The sequence below is a fragment of the Chiloscyllium plagiosum genome, unplaced genomic scaffold, assembly GCF_037043375.1.
Source record: "Chiloscyllium plagiosum isolate Xiang-an unplaced genomic scaffold, Cpla_swu_hap1 HiC_scaffold_26, whole genome shotgun sequence".
Lineage (NCBI taxonomy): Eukaryota > Metazoa > Chordata > Chondrichthyes > Orectolobiformes > Hemiscylliidae > Chiloscyllium > Chiloscyllium plagiosum.
In genome coordinates, this window is record NW_028270164.1 from 15442896 (window position 1) to 15465790 (window position 22895).

A 22895-nucleotide genomic window follows, 5' to 3' on the forward strand; every position below is an offset into this window, starting at 1 on the left:
CATTGCGATTGCCTGCAGTCATACGTACCAGTCATACCAATTAAGGATGGTAAATTTTCCTCCCTGAAGGAGATTAGCAACCCACAAGGGATTTTACACCAATCAATAGTGTTACGGCATCATTACTGAAACTCGATAAAAGCTACTATAGTGGATTTAAACCTGTATTTCCAAAGGATTAGTCTGAGCTTCTGGATTACTTGAGAAGTTGACTTGGCCTGTGAGATAACATGGAAGATTGCAAAATAAATGAAAAATGTAGAATCTAATAGAGTCATAGAGATGTACAAATTGAATCAAATTATGCAAAAAGAAATTAACATGGATTTGTCTGAAGTGAGTGTACAGAATAGCTTAGGGTTGGTCTTTGCAGGTCTATAATTGATGTATCTGTTGGAGACTAGGTACCATACAGGAGTTAACAGATAACATGCCATGATGTGAAGTCTTGAATGAGAGGTGTGATTCAGCCCTTAGCAAGATGCACTTTTCAATAAAGACCTGGGAATGGAAAGACCGATCAAATTGACATGGTGTAGCATTCAGCATTCAGAACTAGCAGATTACCAAAGGTTAAAAAGATGTGATGAGCAAATGAGGGAACTAGGAAGAGGAAAACAAAAACTGAAGGTAAAGGACATAATAATATCATAAAGGGAGAAAATTGGAGTGAGAAATCTAATAGCAAAGGAAAAATAAATTAACACATGTTACAACTGAAACATCTCCTTCGTGCTAAGCGAAATAAAAAAGTGTCAGTTTGACTCAATTTGTAGCACTTGTCTAAATCAGAATGTCATGGTTTGAGTCCTTGGAAATAACAATCTGGGTTGGCACACAGAGTGCGAGTGAGGGATGGAAGGACTGACAGTAACAGTGACAGAAAGAAATAAAAGAGTTCCATTACTACATACATTCTATCTTAACCAATGTTATTAAGAAAAAATATTTCATTAATTTCAGCGCTCCAAGCAAATTCGTGTCAATCTCCCTGTTGTACATCAGCGGTTACATTTTAAAAGTAGTAATTAGTTGTAACAATCTTTAGAATGCCCAGTTTCTTTTAGGATTGGTAGAAATGCAAAGTTCTTTCTTTGCTGGATGTGCCACCTTTACAAGTCAGGTGTTAAATAGCATTGTGTCCATGTTAAAGTGGGTGTCGAGGTTCCCATAACACTAAGTATACTGGAGAATGGAGTTTCTCTGCTCATCCTGGTCACACCCATCTCTCAATAACTACCCCAATAATTGAAGAAGTTTGGATACATCAATGAGCTTTAACGAAACGTGTTCTTCGATGTGGATCTTCTAAAAGAAGCAGAGGTCTGTAGAGAATAGCAGATGCAGCTATAAACAGGAGGAAGCTGTGGCAAGAAAGGTAAATTGGGTTAACCTTTTCAGAGTGTGGTGCATGAATTGAATGAGCTGCCAAAGGAAGTAGTGGAGGCTGGTACAGTTACAATATTTAAAAGTCATCTGGATGGGTGCATTAATAGGAAGGGTTTGGAGGGATATGGGCCAAGTGCTGACAAATGGGATGACATTAATTTAGGATATCTGGTTGGCATGGACGAGCTGGACCAGAGTCTGTTTCCATGCTGTACAGGTCTATGGATGTGAAAGCCTTAGGCACCACAAAGGGGATGAAAAGTAGAATGAAGAATCAAGTACCAGTCAGACAATCATGCAAGGTAAAGGTAATAAGGAATAAGAGACATGATAATTAAGAAATCAGAAGTAATTATACTTTTTATTGAAGGACATTATTGGGCATGATATTTTTCTTTGGTTGCCAATTATGTGTGAAAATAAGCTGCAAGGTAATGACAAATTAATTAATATGCGCTGTACAGTGTGAGAATCAACTGAATGGGTAAGGAACTCTTACATATCCTGGCAACCCGACTGGGACTTCATTGCAAATTGAACTGGGGTCATGCACAGGTTGAATGCATCTGTTTAATGCATTGTCCAGATGGAACAATATGAAGAAATCTCATTGGGATCGAACTGCAGCTAAGGTCTTCACCTACAAATGGCTGCAAGTGTTGCAGAGAATGGTTTGATTTTTGCAGCTTCCATTATACAAGTAATGACAAGGCAGATCTAATTTTAAAAAATGTTAGTACTTGTATGCAGTGAAACATTGTTGATCCATTACCAGGATTAAAATGAATATAAATTGCAAGGAACTCAATGTCTCAGTTGGTAAGAATGCGAAGTCTTGCCTCCTTCAGAATTAAAATCAGAGTTATTACAGTGCAAAAGGAGATCATTCTGTGTACTGGAGCTGCGTCAGTATTATGACTCAGTGCCATTCTCCTGCCAAACCCTGAAGATTGTTTCCATTTAAATTATCGAATGCCCCCTGAATTTCTCAGTTAAGCTTCCTTTCACCACACTTCCAGACAGTGCATTCCAAACCATAATAAGTACTCTGGGGAAAAAAAAATAGTTCTTTCTCACATCATCTTGCTTCTTTTGTTAATTCTCTTATCTCTCAGGCCTCTTGTTCTCAATCCTTTCTCAAGAGGGAACACTTTCTTTTCTTCTTAAAATTCTGAGCCTTTTGCCAAAATAATTGCTAATTCCCCAAGTAATTATCAATCACATTAAATATATTTTTACAAGGCACTGACTAGCAAGGGAGGCAAAGGTTATTGTGGGTGGAAGGGAATGTGAAGTTGAAACCACAAATGGATTAGCTATGATCTAATTGAATGACAGAGCAGACTCAAACAGCTGAATGGCCAATTATTGCTTCAAATTTCAATGTTCATAATTACTTCAATTTATTCTGTGATGGTGGTTCTGTGGGACTGCATTTCATATTTCACACACTCAAAAATGTTTTGTTCCAACTTAGCTTCTGTTTTAACTTGAAATATATTTAGTTCAAATTGTATGCTCCCTTGTTTTAAATGATTTGACCAGAGAGGAGTTAAGCCCAACAGGCTCCATTCAGGAACTGCTTCAAATCTATAAATGACTAAATGAAAGAGTGATGAATTTATCAAGGCCACTGCCACATGTTGTGACAATAATCAGCATACAGATATTGATGGCCACAAGTTCTTTCCCAAACTTGGACAGGAAATTATATCACACTCAAAACGAACAACATGGCAAACTTCATCCCCATCTCAAAATCACACAGGGCAAGAAGAGCAGGGAGCCTGGCTAATTCGTCCCATCTCAACCAAATAGGATTGAGGCCATCTGGACAAAGTTGATGACGGATCACTGGATGCAAAATGTTAATACTGCTTTCTCTCCAGAGATGCTGCCAGAGCTGCTGAGTTTCTCCAGCAATTTCTCTTTTTGTTTCATATCTTCAGCATCCGCAGTATTTGGTTTTATTTTAGTGGACAAAGGTGGAGCTAGCTTGAACTCTAGGCCTGAGTCCCATCGTGATCAGTCATTCCGTGATTGTGCGTTACCACCAGATTTCTGGGATCCTTCCATACCACACACAGGTGTGGTGATTGGAGTACAAGTGAGCAGGAAATTGCAGAACCCCATCTGCAGGAATATTTCCAGGCAAGGAAGAAAATCTCAGCCATTAAGATGGTATACAGATGGATTAAAATAACATGGTAAACTACAATGGGAAGATTAATAAACTAATGCAGCATCTGCATTGGGAAGGCAAAGCTCTTCCGGGTGTCTGTGCCCAGCTCAGATGAACTGAATGACAATACAACAGTTTTGGAAGCAGGAAAGGTTGCCCAAGGTGCAAGCCTGGAATCTGCAACTACACACCCAGTCTCATACTCAGAGCTACGTAAGCTTCTTGCAATCATTTTCCCCCTCTCTCTGAGCCAGCAACCCACAAGCTAGAGAAGCAAAGCCACGTTGTCAGTTTTGCACGAACCTCTCTACAGGCTCGCTACAGAAGTACTGAGTACTGTCCATATCAGACAATGCAAATTTTCAGCAGCTGTCAAACCAGTACATTTAATGCCACAACAGCCTATCCAAACTGGGAAAGTTATGGAAGCTTTACAGATGGAAACATAGAATCGGCTTAGATTTTCTCGATAGTGTTCATACTCAGCAATGATTTGTCATGATAGAAATAGTGTTTATGGAATTATACACACTGAATGAGATCCCTCAGCACAACATGCCAGTAATCTGAAAGAGTATCCAATTAGTGCTAGCCCCTTGCTCTCATAGTCCTGCAATGTTTGCCATATCAAATATTTTATCCAATTGCCTTTTGAAATTATTATTGATTCTGTTCCACTGTCGAAAGTGCACACTAATCAGAACTTTCACTAATCCAAACAAAATTCTTTCGGCCCTTCCCTCAGATTCTTTTTACCAATTGCTTTTATTACTGACTCTCCTGCCAATGCAGACTAGCTTCTCCCTGGCTACTTTCTCCAAACGGGTCAATGTTTTAATGTCTGCGAAACCTTCCCTAATCATTTCCATTCTAAGATGAATAATTACACTTTCTTTCATGTCTCTCATGTTCTCAGCAATATTTGTACTACCTCTTAAATCAATAAAATATCCTGTATTGACTTTTAATGACACAACCTATATACACTAACAACAATTTACAATTAAAAATATAAAAACTGCTGAAAAGCAGTTTGTATTCTAAGTGTTAAGCAAATTAATGTATCAGTTGTTAGCTCCTCGGATGCCACCTGACCTGCTGTGCTTTTTCCAGCACCACACTTTATCGACTGACTTCTCCAGCAGCTGCAGTCCTCATTATCGCTCCGTTGTTAACAGGAGAATAGAGGGGTAAATGTTTGAACCTGGAGATATTCAGCCAAACTGCAACTTTAAACACCATATTTAACAGATGTCATTGTTTAATTTTATTTGAGGAACAACACATTTGCTCTCTCCACAGTTAGGTGGAATTCTGACATTTTGTTTGTTTAAGAATTTGAGGATCTGCAGCTTTTTACCCCCCCAGATGTAATACCGAAGTCAATCTCAGACTGAGATGTGCATTAGTGACAACACAGAGTCACTGAGTGAAGAAACAAAAGATTTGTGCCTATTTGTTGATCATGATGATATAGGAATGCCATGCAAATCTAACTTATAACTGAGTTATTCCTTCAATAGGCCCTTCTGCCTACAACCTTTTAAAGCTCAAATTTCTCCATGACCCAGCACTTACCGCCTGCTCTCCAGTATTGACATGGCCTTGTACTATGGACCTTGGCTCTGCACCTAGGCTTCTCAATAATCTACGCACTAAACAGAGCTCAGGGCACATGTTCCTGCCTCCAAAATGATGCCAGGATGAAAAACGCAGGGCTGAAAAAAGCTTACTTGCCACTTTTAAAACCAATTAGTACAAAAAAAAGAGCAGGCCTGGCCAACGAGCAATGCACGAAACCTTATTCGCTTCATAACAAATCTTTTTCACTTCGATTGAGCTGGTGTGAAATGAACGGGCCGTCTACCAATTTAATTGAAGTAGAAGTGCACAAAGAGCAGCGAACTGCGCAATTAAGAAAGATTTGAAAACTGTTAGCATTAACCATCTGGGTGCCTTACTTCCACTGCATACGCCTGTTATATGCACAGTTCATCTGCAGAAATCAAAGAGATTACCAGGATACCGAATGACTGGAGTGAAAACGTAGACAGGGACTGCAGCAGGTTTAAAAAAAAAAGCCAGAGGAAAAGCATAGTAATGCCAACAATGCTACAAGGGCTACAGTGAGAACCGAAAAACAAACCAAGCGAAAACTGCAAAGCCTCAATTGCTCTTTAACTGCTATTTAAGGCCATAGCACAATCAATTGAATGAAAAAAAAGGGCCGTGGCTTTTTTTTAACCTATTGTTTTACAACAGAAGATGTACCTGCCTCCAATGTCAATCTAGGATTCCAAGGGCCAGGTAAACCCCCTATTGGCAAAGAATGGCACAACTTATGTAGCTATGGTGACCAATTCACCTCAAGACACAAAGGACTCAAACATTTTTAGAAATAAGCTAATGCAGACAGACACGAGGGGCTGAATGGTTTACTTCTGTGCTTCAATTTCTATAGCTTAGTATAGAAAAACACTGGATGAAAAAGACTGGACTTTATGTTCTGTGGGGAGACAAGGAAGAGAATAATTCCTCAAAACCTCACGTTATAGGAAAAGATGCTAATCAGGATGAACTGAACAAGGTTTAGCAGACCACAGTGGAACAAAGTGGGTGAAGGCAGAGAACCAGTTTTTAATGGGGCAGTCTCACTGAAAACATTTTATCAAGGATAAGAAATGATAAAGCTGGGAATGTCAAGTACAATGCTTCCACTAGTACTTCAATGAGGATAACTGAGAGGGTGGGAAGGTGAAAACTTCTATATCAAGGCAATTGATAGCATCTGATTTCAACAGTACATATAGATTTTGACAATGAGGAAAGCAATTGATACATACAATAATGCCATGCAGTTTTACTGGTTCCAGACTGCTGCTGCAGATAGCAGTGGGACAGCAATTTGTGCTCACAAATCCAGAATGTTACAAGTGCAACAGATTAGGAACAGACAAGTGAATAAACCCAGTAACAATATTGGAGCAGCAATCAAAAATTGAACCTCATCTCTTTTTGAGCAACAGACTTGACCATATTTCTACAGCTCAGAGATATAACTATTTAGTTTAACTGAACAAACCATCAGTGTCCTTCCTAACCACGTGCTGTAATTGAGGGGTGGAAGAGGAAAGGGAAAGATGAAGGCACAGGGCAAAAATACCATAATTACTGTGAATGAAACTGTTATATCTATCATAATTTGATGTGACAACTATCCTGAAATCTTAGACACTCTGGAGACAGAACTTGATTTGAAAATTAAACCTCCATTCTTTGTAGTGGCAAGATATTCTCAGTGTTGACAGAGCAAAGAGCTGCAAAACGCATGATTAGCTTGGGCATGAAAAGGGATATGGTAACCAGACAGGCAAGTGTGATTAAGATTACTTGCTGCTCATAAACAGACAGGCTGAGCAGAATGATACATGCCTGAACCGTAACTTTCCTCTCTCAACTGGTTCACAGCTGAACCACAGGAAATACAGAAACTGTACACTGCTGCAATGTGGTTTATGTGATCTCAAAAACACTTCAAAACAATAGCGGTGACTATTTTCTCCTTCAATCAATGTCACTAAACTAGAATGCTTGGGAACTGTTGTATTATGGTTGGAGGGGCCTTGTTTTCTCTGTTGCATTTCTTACGCTCTAACAGTCTCTACATTGCAGCAGTGCTTCATTTGTTGCAAAGTATTCCAAGATATCCTGAAATCATGAAAGCTGATCCATGACTGCAATTTTGGTTGCAATTTTCAATTCTCTGAGTGAACTGATAATCACTGGAGGCAAACTGATAGAATACAGATTTAAAAATAAACTACAGTACAATCTTGTCACGTGCACAATAAGGACTGACTAAAGCCTATTTGTTACTGTAGACACACAGCAGTTTATTAGGTATGACAGGTAGTCATTAGAGAACTACAAACAAATAAAATATCCTGTTAGATTTCCATTTTTAGCAAATAGCTTTGGGTACTCAGTGAGATGTCCGGGAGCCACATTTAAGAATCCAAATTGCGTGGGACTTAAAATTTTCATCACTATAGGATCTGCTCATTTCAAGGAGGAATGCATGTAATTTTCTGGATGGAGTGGGAACAGATACATGTCGAATGGTTAAAGTGGGGCAAATGGATTACCAAAGATGCAAACATATTTGGAAACGTTCAGTGTTTAGGTTGTGGGGTCATTAGTGCTTCCTGAGTATATGAATTTTAAAATATTTTCCTGAAACCTTAACAGAGCTCTAGATTCACTGGGGCAACATTAACTGGGTAGTTCCACTCGAAACAGCTGCTCTCTTTTCCTGAGCTGACCATGAGACACCAGGGTGTGGGGTATTCAGTACAGCATTAACTTGTGCTACAATATATGACAGTCAGAGTTAAACTGCATGGAAACACACCCATTGGTCCAACCTGTGGACCCTAACCAGACATCCCAATCTAGTCCCATTTGCCAGCATTTGGCGCATATCCCTCTAAACCCTTCCTATTCATATACCCATCCAGATGCTTTTTAAATGTTGCAGTTTGTACCAGCCTCCACCATTCCTTTGACAATTTGTTCTTTACACACATCACCATCTGCATGAAAAGATTACCCCTCAGTTCCTTTTATAATCTTTCCCCTCTCACCTTAAACCTACACCATCTAGTTTTGGACTCCGCCAGGGAAAAGACCTTATCTACTCACCTATGAGTTTATAAACCTCTATAACATCATCCCTCAGCCTCCGACGCTGCAGTGAAAGTAGCCCCAGCCTATTCAGTCTCCCCTTATAGCTTAAACCCTCCGACCCTCAAGCATTTCACAAAGGAATCAGATTCCTCAACTAGATTCAATTGGATGTGGAATTATTTATGCTCTGACCATGCTCCTTGTGAGGAGTCAGATTTCAAGACTCTGGCACAATGGCTCAGTGGTTAGCACTGCTGCCTCACAGCGTCAGGGACCTAGGCTCAATTCCAGCCTCGGGCGACTGACTGTGTGGAGTTTGCCCATTCTCCCAGTGTCTGCGTGAGTTTCCTCTAGGTGCTCCGGTTTCCTCCCACAGTCCAAAGATGTGCAGGTCAGGTGAACTGACCACGCTAAATTGCCCATAACATCAGGTGCTCTAGTCAGAGGGAATTGGGTTACTCTTTGGAGGATCGGTGTGGACTTGTTGGGCCGAAGGGCCTATTTCCACACTGTGGGGAATCTAATCTAATCTAATCAAAATGAACTGTAGGGAAGGGGATAAATGAGTTGGAAAGGCCACTGCAGGGGGCAATTTTTTTTGGCATTCAGGGAGCAACTTTAAATCCTCATTATTTTGGATCACTGCTGCTTTAAAAAGGCTAAGGTACTCATCACAAACACACAGTAACAGGTAAAGGTAACACATGCATCTGAAAACAGCTGTTCAGATTTACAGCTCAAGCTGTTCAGCATTCAAGTCCCAAACCAGATTGTTAAATGGCCGGACTAACACTCAAACTGTATGTTTCAGGTTGGATGGGTAGCATTAGACCAGTTTTTCATCCTTCTGTGTGAGAACTAACATTTCATCGTGCACAAATGAGCAAATCAGAAATGCAGTCAAGGTACGATTCAGACTGTACTCTCTCGAATTGGAAGCACTGACGTAAAAAAATGATACTAAGGAGGAACAATCAGAACCCTTGCATTAAATGTCACTAGTATTTTTGCCATAAATAATTCCTGGAATGAATTTTGTTGGAAAATCTGGGTAGTGGGTAAGGACAGGACAATGTTTACTGCCATATCCAAATACCATTCACTATCCAAACTCACTACCAACTGCAACTCTGTAATATATCAACAGCATTTCAGAGCAAGTGAAAACGAAGCCTAGCTCGACCTCTAGAAACACACAGAAAACTGCAGGAGGATTCATTTAGCAAGTCGTTCCTGTAGACACTGAATAAAGCACCTATGTTTTGAGCAAGATCCTCATTTACTGTCAACAACTGTGTATCAGACAGAAGGTCACTGAGGATCCTTTTTACAAGATGCAGGATTATAATTTCACTTATGTAAAAGGCAAGAGAGAGAGAGATTATTATAGAATCCCAACAGAGTATACAGAAGCAATTTTGCCCATCAATCTGCACTGATCCGCCAAAGAGCAGCACACCTAGACCCAGGTCCACCCACTTTATCCCTGTAACCCACATTTACCATTCTTAATCCACCCAGTTTGTAAATCCCTCAAAACTACAGGACAATTTAGCTTGGCTAATCCACTTAACCTGCATATTTTTAACTGTGGAAGGAAACTAGAGTACCCTGCAGAAACCCATGCAGAATCCAGGAGAATGTGCAAACTCCATAGAGCCAGTTGTCTGAGGTTAGAATCGAACCCAGGTCCCTAACACTGTGAGGCAGCAGGGCTAACCACTGTGCCATGTCACCCAATGGTTGAGGTACAGCACTGGGATCTTTACAAGGAGAACCAGGTTTCAGGTTAGTTCAACAAGAAGCTGTGACAAACAAAAAGAGCATTCATTGTTCCTCAAGCTGTCTGTTCAGGGGAGTTGTTTAGATGCAAAAAAAAAATGTGCAACTCAGAATGTCAGTCGGACAAAGGTAAACTTTTAAAAAGTCTTATTTTTCACCTTGATCTGTCCATAATTGATATCCTACATAATGCTGAAAACCCTGAACAGAATCACCTTCTGATTTGCCTTATCCTAACGAAAGATACACCAGCTTTTTCCCATGTGGTCATACCTCTGTAAATGACATCTATACTTGCTCCATTGTCCTCAACATTCCTCAAGGCAGGGCAATTAACACCAAATGCAAGATTCTAATTGAGACCCAATCATTTATTTTGCACAGCTAACTCTTTCCCATTTTGCTGAAAGACAAAATGCAGCTAATCTCCGGTGGTGTTACCTGGACGTTGAGAACCATCATGTGATGTGTTCTCACCACTTGTGCTTTTTTTGGGGTGGGGTGGGGTGGAGCAGGGGGGTGGCAGAGAAAGAGCAGGTAGGTGCAATCCATAGCCAGAATTTTGAGAAGCTGCGCAAACAAGAAGTCACATTGATGTTTCGGGCAAAAGCCTTTCATCAGAATCTGGCATTCCTGATGAAAGGCTCTTGTCCGAAATGTAATTTCTCTGCTCCTCGGATGCTGCCTGACCTGCTGTGCTTTTCCAGCACCACACTCTTGACTCTGATCTCCAGCATCTGCAGTTCTCACTTTCGCCTAGTAATACAAAATAGGCCAGCAATGCCCACAGCCCATGCAAGAATAAAGAATATTGTTTTCCTTCAGACACAAAGTGATTAAGGAACCTCTTTAGCTTATTTAGAAATGGCAATAGGCAGAGGACATGCCAAGCAAACACAGAAGTTGTTTGTTCATGCCATCAAGATCATGATGTTTACACTATTTGTAGTATCTCATCTGCCACTCTATTCTTTTGTTACCTCTACACTTGATTATTCCAATGTATTCCTAGCCAGCCTTTGACATTTCACTCTGTAAACTTGATATCGGCCAAAACTCTGCTGCTCAGGTCCCAGCCTGTAACAAGTCCTGCACAAACCCTCAGGTTCTTGTGGACCTATGCAGGCCCATCTTTTAAGCATACCAAGTTTAAAATTCACATCCAAGTCTTCAAATCTCTTCACTGTTTTACTCCATCCCTTCTCCATTACCAGTTCGTATCCCTCGACCCTCCTTTAACTCAGACTTCTGGAGCATCCAATTTTAATTGCTCTATCACTGGTATGACTCTGCTATCAGACATACAGACTATCAACTCGGAAGTAATACTTCAAACATCTCCATTGTTGTTTTTATTCCTTTAAGGCATTTCTTACATTTTTTTTGATCAAGTTTTGGATTCTTCCCTAATATCCGCACATAAATCCATACAACCTAAGAGCAGGAGTAGTTCGAGATTAGTCCACCATATGGTTATGGCTTATCTGGTGTTCTGAATAGCATATTTCCAAGCCATTCCTAATACCCTTTTATAAATCAGTTTATATAATAAAAATCTACCTACCTTCGATGACCCTACTTCTAACATCTGAGGCAGAGACTTCAAACTCTCAACTCTCCGAAAAAAATATTATCCTCATCTCTGTATTAAAAGCATGTTCTTTAAATTTTAAGTGTCCTCTAGTTTTGGATTCACTCACATCAAGAAACAATTTTTATATCCACATTGTCGAGCCTATTCAGAATCTTATATACTTCAATCAAGTCACCCATCACTCTTCTAAATCCCAATGTAAGCATAGAGTCAGAGATTCTGGGTTAGTGGTGCTGGAAGAGCACAGCAGTTCAGGCAGCATTCAAGGAGCAGTGCTCCTCTTCCAGCACCACTAATCCAGAATCTGCTTTCCAGCATCTGCAGTCATTGTTTTTACATAGAGTCAGAAAATGTACAGCACAGGAACAGACCCTTCGGTCCAACTCGTCCACGCCAACCAGATATCCCAACTTAATCTAGTCCCATTTGCCAGCACTTGTCCCATACCCCTCTAAACCCTTCCTATTCATTATACCCATCCAGATGCCCTTTAAAATGTTGCAATTATACCAGCCTCCACCACTTCCTCTGACAGCTCATTCCACACGTCCAACTTTTCCTCGCAATACCTTTACATTTGAAGTACCAATCCTGTAAACCTATTCTGAATCACCCATGATGTACTTACAGTCTTCTTTAGTAAGGAGACCAAAATCTCTCAGTATTCGAGATGTAGTTTCAACAATGTTCTATATAATTATAGCATAAAATCCTTTATGTTCAATTCCTGTCACGATAAAGGAAAATATTCTACTAACCCGTAACACTGCCATTTTCCCCCCAACAATGCTCTTTTCAAATAGTTTGACATGTTTTATTCCATTAAAACTCAGAATATAAAGTCAAATCATCATGGTTAGAGATGATAATGCACAGCCTTTCCCACTGCCTTCCAGGCTCTAAACCACAATAACTATTTCCCTCTAATTTCATATGGTAACATAGTAACTTGCCATTTTTAAAGTTGATTCACAATCACCCCTAAGTGGAGCCATTCTTGACAAGGCATACTCCGTGGTGCTGTAAACTGCAAATTGTGCCAACCCAAAAAGGTGTGAAACCCTTCAGTTGCAGAATTAAGACACCCTGGTGCAAAGTGTCACTTAAAAAACAGCACTCAACTCAAATGACCATTTATCTGTATTATTAATCAAACATCCAATTGAGTAAATGCCAGCAAATTAAATGGTGGGTAAAAAGCAACAATGAAAAAAGAATGCCAACTCCCCTCAGTGAATTCACTAATTCTGCTCTGGAACATGCAAATTATCATTCTTGGAGGTGCTGTTTAGCTTTGCTGCAAGTTTTCAGAAGGAGGTTGGGAGGTAATACTGCAACTTGACGGCACCTTCGATTCTACCTGTCGAAGATAGTTGGTTTGATAATTTTGTGGGTTCAAGATCTAGAGTGGTATTTTCAGCCGCTACGTATAAAAGAGACCTAAGGGGCAACTTTTTCACGCAGAGGGTGGTACATGTATGGAATGAGCTGCCAGAGGAAGTGGTGGAGGCTGGTACAATTGCAACATTTAAAAGGCATTTGGATGGGTATATGAATAGGAAGCGTTTGGAGGGATGTGGGCCAGGTGCTGGCAGGTGGGACTGGATTGGGTTGGGGTGTCTGGTCGGCATGGATGGGTTGGACCGAGGGGTCTGTTTCCATGCTGTAGATCTCAATGACTCTATGACCTGGTAACACAGTTAACACAGTACGGATGCCATTGTTAAATGATGCCTGCATTGCACTTTCTCCACCAGGGAATCTATTCAGCACAAAATGCCAATACTCAATTTTCAATGCTTCAACATAACTTCTTCCCACATCACAAAAAAAGAACAATCTGTACTCGAATTAAACTTAAACTGCACACCCACACTATTATTCTAAAGAGAGCATTAATTGTAAATTAACTGAGAATAATTACACCAACACTGATTAATACAAAATTGGATTTTAAACGACAAAACAACGTATCCCATAAAATCCACTACAAGAATGGACTTAATGTTATTCCTCACATTGTTTTGGAACTGAACAAAGCAGTATAATGAAATGTCAACACTTCCAAAGCAAATATCAAAATATTGAACAGAGAATTTTAATAAATAATTTTTTCCCATCACAAAGAGGTAAAAACTTGCCAGTCAACTTCACCTTCCTCACAAAGAGTTTCTCACCTTTTTGGATTGGCACAATTTGCAGCAAACAGCGGCATGGTGTAAGTCTGGTCAAGAATTGCTTCACTTTGGGGTGATTGTGATTCAACTTTAAAATCAGCAAATTAATACGTTACCATATGAAATTAGAGGGAAATAGTTATTGTGGTTTAGAGCCTGGAAGGCAGTGGGAAAGACCATGCATTATTGTTTCTAACTATGATGACTTCACTTTATATTCCACCTTTAATATCTCACAAAGTTATAAATCACAGAACACCAGGTTATAGTCTAACAGGTTTAATTGCAAGCATGAGCTTTCGAAGCGCTGCTCTACCTGATGAAGGAGCGTCGCTCCGAAAGCTAGTGCTTGCAATTAAACCTGTTGGACTATAACCTGGTGTTTTGTGATTTTTAACTTTGTACACCCCAGTCCAACACCGGCATCTCCACATCATTAATACTTCACAGTTAATATTGAATATAACAAAGTTTACATTCTATTTGAATATAGCAGCAAGTACCAAAGCATACGAGGCAATTTTTTTCCTCCCGCCAAGGGGCTTCCACATTCCGCTAGTAAATTTGGAGCAATTTTTACACATGCCAATGTACATTCTATTGAATGCAATTTTAGCAAGAAACAGTTTCAAAACTATACAATAATTCCATGGGAAATGAAAGGCAGAATTTAAAGAAAGAATGAATATTCTATTCACTGATAAATGTAATTGGCACTGCAGTGCTTCCAAATTCACAAAATGATAGGGTCTGAGTCCACTGCCACGATTTCAAATTAAACAGTCAGTTCCTGTGGAGGCTTTTTGTAAAAGATTTTACTTTCTCTTTTGGGGAAAGGGAGCAGAGAAATGAATGAAAAAGTATCCTGCTCCTTTCATCCATTTCCCCAGGGGCTGCTTCAGAATTGATTGGTGACCCAGGTTCTCGACCTGCAATTGTCAGTCTGGGGAGATTGGTGCCACAATGGCAGAACCACACAAATACAATGCACACACACCTACCTGTACAATATCCAAGACCATTCCAGCTGCCACTGTCCCAAAGCCTGCCAGCAGGAAAGGGAACACAACCTGCAGTCCTATAGAGAAAGACGTCTCTTTAAGGGTATCATGACCCCGAGTTGGGTCAGTGCTGATATCATCGCTATCAATACTTTGGCTGCCATTCTCCAGAAGGGCATCTTCTTCCCTTAAACCTTTGGCATTGGCACGAGAGTCTCTCACTACAGTCTCTACCCTTTCACCCTGTTCTCTCTCTTCTGTTAAATAGTCTGAGGTTTCCACCAGTTCCTTGGAGGAATTAGGAGTTACAGAAATGGCAAATTCATCAGGGCTGCCAACGACCGGATAGGCATTTCCATTGGCATGGTAAAGGGGGCCCAGCTCTTTCTGTTCCATAGAGTTAGACATAGCGAATTCACAATCTTCCAGATATCATAACGTTTCACCTTGTTTTCTGGTTTCAAATATTAACAAGTTTATAAAATGTTTGTTCTCCTCCCCCACTCAAAATAATAAAGGCAGGCTCTGTAGGTTTTGTTTGCAAAACAGAAGATTTATGTTATGAATGATTCTTTTCAGCTTGTAGTTCCACAATGAATTTGGCAGAACTGCATTTCCTCCAGAAGCAGCTTCATGATGAAAATATACCTTTTCAACACGTGGCAAAAAAAATCTCCCAGTGCAACGACGTGAGACTGACGGACTTTTTATTCCCCAGTGGTCAGCCCGACGTGAGAAATCGGTACAATCTCTCTGTGAATAGAAGGAAAAAGATACATTAAAATCTAACCCTGAATAACATCTTTGGGGAAAGGAGGGAGCGAACTTGACAAGCTGCATTTTGTTAGGAGCCAGCCGAACACACTCAACGGGAGTCAGTCAGGAAATAAAAGCCGGCAGCCAACATTTGGAAATTTATCTTTCGCCCACTCCAATAATAAATAAGCTAAACTGGGACAAACAAAAATAAATTCCTCTGACAAAACCCTGGGGTAGAAATAAAACAGAAAGCAAGATCGACTTGCAGTTCCAGTCATTACTGAGCGTTACCTGAACTGTCAGTCAAAAACAAAATTTCCTCTAACTCAGATCTCGAGTCAAACGTTCTCTATCTCCCAGTTATCAAACAGTCTGTAAAGTTCCCTCCTTTGATCTCCAAAGGTGTCTCCTTTTTATTAGGAAAAAGGAAGGAGATACAAACTGTGGCCTCACTTTACCCTGTCAGTTGCCTGGCTGGAATGAAGCCTCCCGCAGTCTCCTGTCCCTGTGTCTCTCACCGTCTCTTGCTCCTTCCTTTTGGGGTTTTCTCTTCTCCCCACCCACGCCCACACACACACACATATATATATATATATATATATATAGTGGGGGGGGGGGGGGGGGGAGTCGAGAGTGACAGATTGAGACACCTCGTTCCCTTTCTGCGGGTTAAAGTGTTACCTGCTGGAGGATGTGAGGCGTTGACGACCATCACTCATTAACCGGCAGTTGAACGAGCCGCTGTGTAACAGGGCCTTCCCCTCCACTCCCCCTGTATCTACCCCCCACCCCCCCCACCTATTCTTCTTTTTCCTCCTCGCTTCCCCTCCCCGTTCGGCGCCAAGCTACGAACCTCCAACGACTGCCATCAGCACGACCCCGCACAGGCGCACGGCGGGGAGGCGGTGCCAGTCACCTGTCACCAACGACATCACTGCTCACCAATCAGAACGCCCGCCAGCTTGATGGGCAGGCCACAAACCGATCAGAGCTGCTGGCTATGTGGAAGGAGCCTCCCCCACCCGAACGTCACAGAGAGATTGGAACTCCATGTACTGTATCTAAGAATGTAGCAAATTGAGAAAAGTTTGTGTTCGTGACTCAGACCCGGCAGGAATTGGACAGTAGAAGATTAGGATTCAGTAACTATTTAGGACTTACCATTAATATGCAGGCAGATTGCCAACTCAAGTTGAATTGTATATTTTTTAGTTATTTTTCTTTACAGGCAGGGACTACATGCGCAGTGAATAATAGGCTTCTGGATGGGTATATGAATAGGAAGGGATATGGGCCAAGTGCTGACAAATGGGACTAGATTAATTTAGGATATTTGGTTGGCATGGACAAGTTAGACCAAAGGGTCTGTTTCCGTGCTGTATGACATGGGTGGCAAACTGAGCTGTGCGATGAGTCTGGTTTGTATCTGGAGCACAGAAAATGTAATAATATCATTGGAGTTGAGGGCTCTTCCAAAGGTAGAGATACAGTGCACAAAACACACTACTTGGGCCTCTTGTAGCATTGTGGTATGATGCTTACCTCGGGGGAAGGAGGCCTAGGTTCAAGTCCCACCTGCTCCAGAGGTATCTAATAACATTTCTGACTGATTGATTTGGAAAATCTCTATATACAGGGTAAATCTCTGTATACAAGTCATTACTGAGTACAGGAATTGGGAAGTCATGTTGCGGCTGTACAGGACATTGGTTAGACCACTGTTGGAATATTGCGTGCATTTCTGGTCTCCTTCCTATCGGAAAGATGTTGTGAAACTTGAAAGGGTTCAGAAAAGATTTAGATTATATTACCTACAGTGTCGAAACAGGCCCTTCGGCCCAAAAGTCCACACCGACCCTCCGAAGAGCAACCCACCCCCTACATTTACTGCTGACTAATCCACCTAACACTACAGGCAATTTAACATAGCCAATTCACCTAACCTGCACATCTTTGGACTGTGGGAGGAAACCGGAACACCTGGAGGAAACCCATGCGGACACAGGGAAAATCTGCAAACTCCACACAGACAGTTGCCCGAGGCAGGAATTGAACTCGGATCTCTGGCGCTGTGTGGCAGCAGTGCTAACCACTGAGCCTACAAGACTGTTGCTAGGATTGGAGGATTTGCGCTATAGGGAGAGGCTGAATAGGCTGGGGCTGTTTTCCCTGGAGCGTCGGAGGCTGAGGGGTGACCTTATAGAGGTTTACAAAATAATGAGGGGCATGGATAGGGTAAATAGTCAAAGCCCTTCCTGAAGAAGGGCTCATGCCCGAAACATTGATTCTCCTGCTCCTTGGATGCTGCCTGACCTGCTGCACTTTTCCAACAACACATTTTCAGCTCTAAATAGACAAAGTGTCTTCCCTGGGGTCGGGGAGTCCAGAACTACAGGGCATAGGTTTAGGGTGAGAGGGGAAAGATATAAAAGAGACCTAAGGGGCAGCTTTTTCACACAGAGGGTGGTACGTGTATGCAATGAGCTGCCAGAGGAAGTGGTGGAGGCTGGTACAATTGCAACATTTAAAAGGCATTTGGATGGGTATATGAATAGGAAGGGTTTAGAGGGATTGGGCCGGGTGCTGGCAGGTGGGACTAGATTGGGTTGGGATATGTGGTCGGCATGGACGGATTGGACCGAAGGGTCTGTTTCCGTGCTGTACATCTCTATGACTCTAAAAGTTCAAGAGTATCAGGAAGCAAAAGACAATTCATATCTAACCAATTAATAGAAGTTCAAGGAAGTAATGTGCTGTGAATAAAGGAGGACCAGTGGATGTACTGTACTAATTTCAGAAGACATTGACAAGGTGCTGTATTGCAGATTTTTGCAGAAAATAAAAGCTCATAATGGGGGTAACATCCTGGCATTGATGGCACCTTAGCTAGTTAACAGGAAATGAAGTAGGCATAAATGGGTCATTTTCTGGTTTGCAATGTGTAAGGAGGAGTGTGCCATAGGGATCAGTGTGGAGCCTCAACTATTTAAAGTTGTAATTCTTTTGGAAGCTATTCAAATAAGGTGTACTGGACAAATACCTGGAATGGAGGGGGATATGTGTGTGTGTGTGTGCGGGGGGGGGGGGGGGGGGTCTGCGGAGGGGAAGTCTTATCAGGAAAGTTGGAAATGCTAGGCTTGTGTCCACTGGACTTTAGAAGAATAAGGTCACTTGTTTGTAATGTATAAAATGCTGACAGCATGGGCATTTCTTCTTGTGAGAGAATCTAGAATATGTGGTCACTGTTTAAAAGTAAAAAGCTGCCCATTTAAGATCGAAATGGGGAGAATTATTTTCTCACAGAAGGTTGTGGCTCTTTGGACTGCTCTTCCTCAAAGGACAATGGAACCAGAGTCTTTCAATATTTTTAAAGGCAGAAATATACAGATAGATAGATAGATTCGTGATAAGTGAAGAGGGTGAAAGGTTCTTAGAGTAGGTGAGAATGTGGAGTAATCAGATCAGCCATGAATGTAATAAATAGTGGAGCATACTCAAAGGGCCTATTCCGGCTGTATATTTATATGTTCCCATTTGTGAATCAGTCTAATTAATGGTAATAAAGAAACTGTGGAAAGTGGGGCCTACAAGAATGGAGGAAGTGTAGATGATTGATGATTTCAAAAGAAAATTATATGGGCATATAAGAGAAAGAAATCTTTGGGGCTCTTTAGAATAAAGTGTGGAAATAGGCAGATTGTATAGAGAATTAACATAGACTTGATGCATCAAATTACCTCCTACCGCATTATAATTACTTTGTGGCACAGAAGGCAGCCATTCAGTCCATTACGTCAAGGCCAACTCAACAGAGCTATGTAGTCAAACCTGCCTTTCAGATCTTGGTCTGTGATCCTGTGGTTTACAGCACCTCAAATGTAAATTCCAATTTTAAAAAAATGTGATAAGGATTTCTGACTGTAACTCCCTTTAAAACATTGAGTACTAGATATCACCCTTTGGATGAAACACAAATTAACCATGACAATAGCAGGATGTGCCAGCTTTAGTCTTCAACGTGTGCTGTGTTATCCAATCTCAACAGGAGCACAAAAACTGATGTCAAATTCCCTTCCCACAACAAAGAATGTCAAACAAGTGTTCCATTCTTCATTAATTTGATGTGGTCCCCTCTTTTAAAAACATGTTGGATGAATTAGGTTTAACTGCAGTGGTCTTTACAGTTGAGTAACCTTACTGCTAGGTGCTCAATGGCAAACAAATTACTACTTGACTAATAAAAAGAAAAAATTTAACTTGCTGTAACACTGAAGAAAAAGGTCTTGTTACATTGCAGGTTCTTTGTCATTGCTGAGTTCAATCCCACTCCATCAAGGTTAACACTGTATGAATTATTGCATTGTTGGAGATGGACCAGCCAAGGTGCTTACTATCCTTTTTAGAGGATGTAAACAATTCCACAATGCTATTTTGAAGAAGAACAGGGGAATTATCCCTGCGGTATAAACAGCAAATTCTGGAGATAGCCAGCAGATCCATTAGCATCTGTTGAGAGATGTTGGCATCAATGACCTTCTTAGTGTGTTCAGTAGTCAACCACCTGAAACATGAACTCTGCTTCTCCTTCCATAGTCTGTCAGACCTGCTGATTGCCCTTAGTATTTGCTGTCTTTATTTAAGACATCTAGCACCTGCAGTATTTAACTGCTGAGTTCTCCCCAATATTCTGGCCTATACTTAGCCCTCAATCAGCATCAATTAACAGCTTGTCTGGTTATTACCGTTGTTTTTGTGAATTTGTTGTACAGATTTAACTTCTGCATTTCCTGTATTACAACAATGACTACTTTTCAAAACTACTGTACTTCATTCACTGTAAAGTGCTTTGAAAATCCCAATGATCGTGAAAAGTGCTGTATCAATGCAAACGCTTTGGTCTTCTTTCTCACGTATCCTTTAAGAAAGCTGTAACAAAACAAGATTAGACAAAAGTATTACTTAACAAGAGAAAGCTAATGTTGCCGAAATTAATATGTTGAAGAGTTGGGGTTAGGCTGATACATTGCAAACATATAATACTGTACACGTGCTAAACAAACCTGTGTGCTGGGCAAGAATGAAAGATGCATTCCCATCTCAGCAGCTGGTAAAAAGGACACTGCTGCACTGGACCATCAGGATTGAATGGTCTGCTTAGTTTCTTAAAATAAAATGACTTTCACAAACACATTCCTTTTGCTTTGGCGCCAGCCATAAATATAATTATTTTCTATGCCACAAAGAATGGAACTGTTGCCAAGGGCATGCAGCATGGCCCAATGCGTACAACAATGTGAAACAGCGATCATGTTTGCCAAAATGAGCAAATAATAGGACATGGAAAATTCTGGTATGAACATGTACAGGATGCATGCCTGAATGAGCACAAAGCATCATTTTTGTTCCCATCTAAATCTGACTCACTACAGATTGTTCTGGTTAATTGGGTCACTTGGGTTCAGCACTTCTTTTAGCAGAATAAATAATCAGAGCAGGAAACCTGAGCTGGACTTTGTTTCCATATTGTTGTCCATCACCCAACCAAAACACATATTAATGTTCCTTCCTTGGTAACAGGTTAACTATACTGTAAACTCTTTGTAAAATATTGTACATGTAACACCAAAGCATCACAGTATGATGTGCCCCACTGCTATGGTTGGTTGCAGTTAACTTTAGATGCACTACAAAGATGCACCAAGTTTATCTAATAATACGGAAAAAAATTTGAAGCAACAAGTGTAATTCCCATATTTCCCATTTAATTGGTCCATTTTGTAAAATTCACTTCCTTGCCTCAGCCATCATTTTAGTATAAAACAATAAGGAAAACTTTGAGGCGAAATGGGTAAAATAGACAATTGATTAGGAACTGCTGGCTAAAGAAATGCCAATATGGATTTAATTTTGATTTGGCGATGCCAGTGTTGGACTGGGGTGTACAAAGTTAAAAATCACACAACACCAGGTTATAGATAAACAGGTTCAATTGGAAGCATTAGCTTTCGGAGCACTGCTCCTTCATCTGGTGGTTGTGGAGTACAACCTGAGTACTCCATAACCACCTGATGAAGAAGCAGCGCTCCGAAAGCCAGTGCTTCCAATTAAACCTGTTTATGTATAAGCTGGTGTTGTGTAATTTTTAACTTTGATTTAGTTTGCAGTTGCATAATATATAATGACAATGGAGTTGCTGACTGCTCATAACAATAAATCTCTACCATTTAAACTGCAATAGACAAGTGACATTCGGAGAAACTGCAGGAAAGCTTTGTGAACTATTTTTACAGAAGTCCCTCTTTCCCTATTAAACGTGTTACATTCATGATATATAATGTCTCAAATATAACGTAGTGTATCTCAAATTGTCATTTTAAAAAAAAAGAAATTAACAGTGACTGCTTCTACTATTTATTATGCATTTGACTTCAAGGACTGATCACTGCCCAAGTCCCCTACTCATGGAACCCTTTTGGGTATGACTAAGCACCTGATTGACCATGATCAACCCCTTTGGACTGGAATCGGACTAATCCCCGACCAAGTGTGGCAGTACCCCTTCTCCCTGATAAGATTCTGGATCAGTGGTGCTGGAAGAGCACAGCAATTCAGGCAGTATCCGAGGACAGGCAAAATCGATGTTTCGGGCAAAAGCCCTTCATCAGGAATAAAGGCAGAGAGACTGAAGCGTGGAGAGATAAGCTAGAGGAGGGTGGGGGTGGGGATAGAGTAGCATAGAGTACAATAGGTCAGTGGGGAAGGAGATGAAGGTGATAGGTCAGGGAGGAGAAGGTGGAGTGGATAGGTGAAAAAGGACCTAGGCAGGTCGGACAAGTCCGGACACGTCAGGGGATTGTGTTGCTGGAGGTTAGAAACTAGGATGAGGTGGGGGAAGGGGAAATGAGGAAACTGTTGAAATCCACATTGATGCCCTGGGGTTGAAGTGTTCCGAGGCGGAAGATGAGGTGTTCTTCTTCCATGCGTCTGGTGGTGAGGGAGCGGCGATGGAGGAGGCCCAGCACCTCCATGTCCTCCGCAGAGTGGGAGGGGGAGTTGAAATGTTGAGCCACGGGGCGATTTGGTTGATTGGTGCGGGTGTCCCGGAGATGTTCCCTAAAGCGCTCTGCTAGGAGGCGTCCAGTCTCCCCAATGTAGAGGAGACCGCATCGGGAGCAACGGATACAATAAATGATATTAGTGGATGTGCAGGTAAAACTTTGATGGATGTGGAAGGCTCCTTTAGGGCCTTGGATGGAGGTGAGGGAGGAGGTGTGGGCGCAGGTTTTACAGTTCCTGCGGTGGCAGGGAAAAGTGCCAGGATGGGA

At 41.2% G+C, this 22895-nt stretch overlaps 1 protein-coding gene across 3 annotated transcripts in view; it reads right to left on the bottom strand.

Moving 5' to 3' along the window:
• LOC122563094 (solute carrier family 41 member 1-like) overlaps window positions 1-16283 on the bottom strand; it is a 59842-nt gene extending 43559 nt beyond the window's left edge. Inside the window, exons 1-2 of one of the 3 annotated variants that reach the window (XM_043716518.2) lie at window positions 16252-16283; window positions 14812-15564 (exon numbers count right to left, since the gene is read on the bottom strand). In XM_043716518.2, the coding sequence (XP_043572453.1) occupies window positions 14812-15219 (408 nt within the window). In that variant the 5' untranslated portion in view covers window positions 15220-15564; window positions 16252-16283. Of the gene's footprint in view, window positions 1-14811; window positions 15565-15861; window positions 15969-16028; window positions 16128-16251 lie in introns of those variants that run through there. The other 2 variants (XM_043716517.2, XM_043716522.2) reach the window with 2 other exon arrangements.
• Between the last annotated feature and the right edge of the window lie 6612 nt (window positions 16284-22895).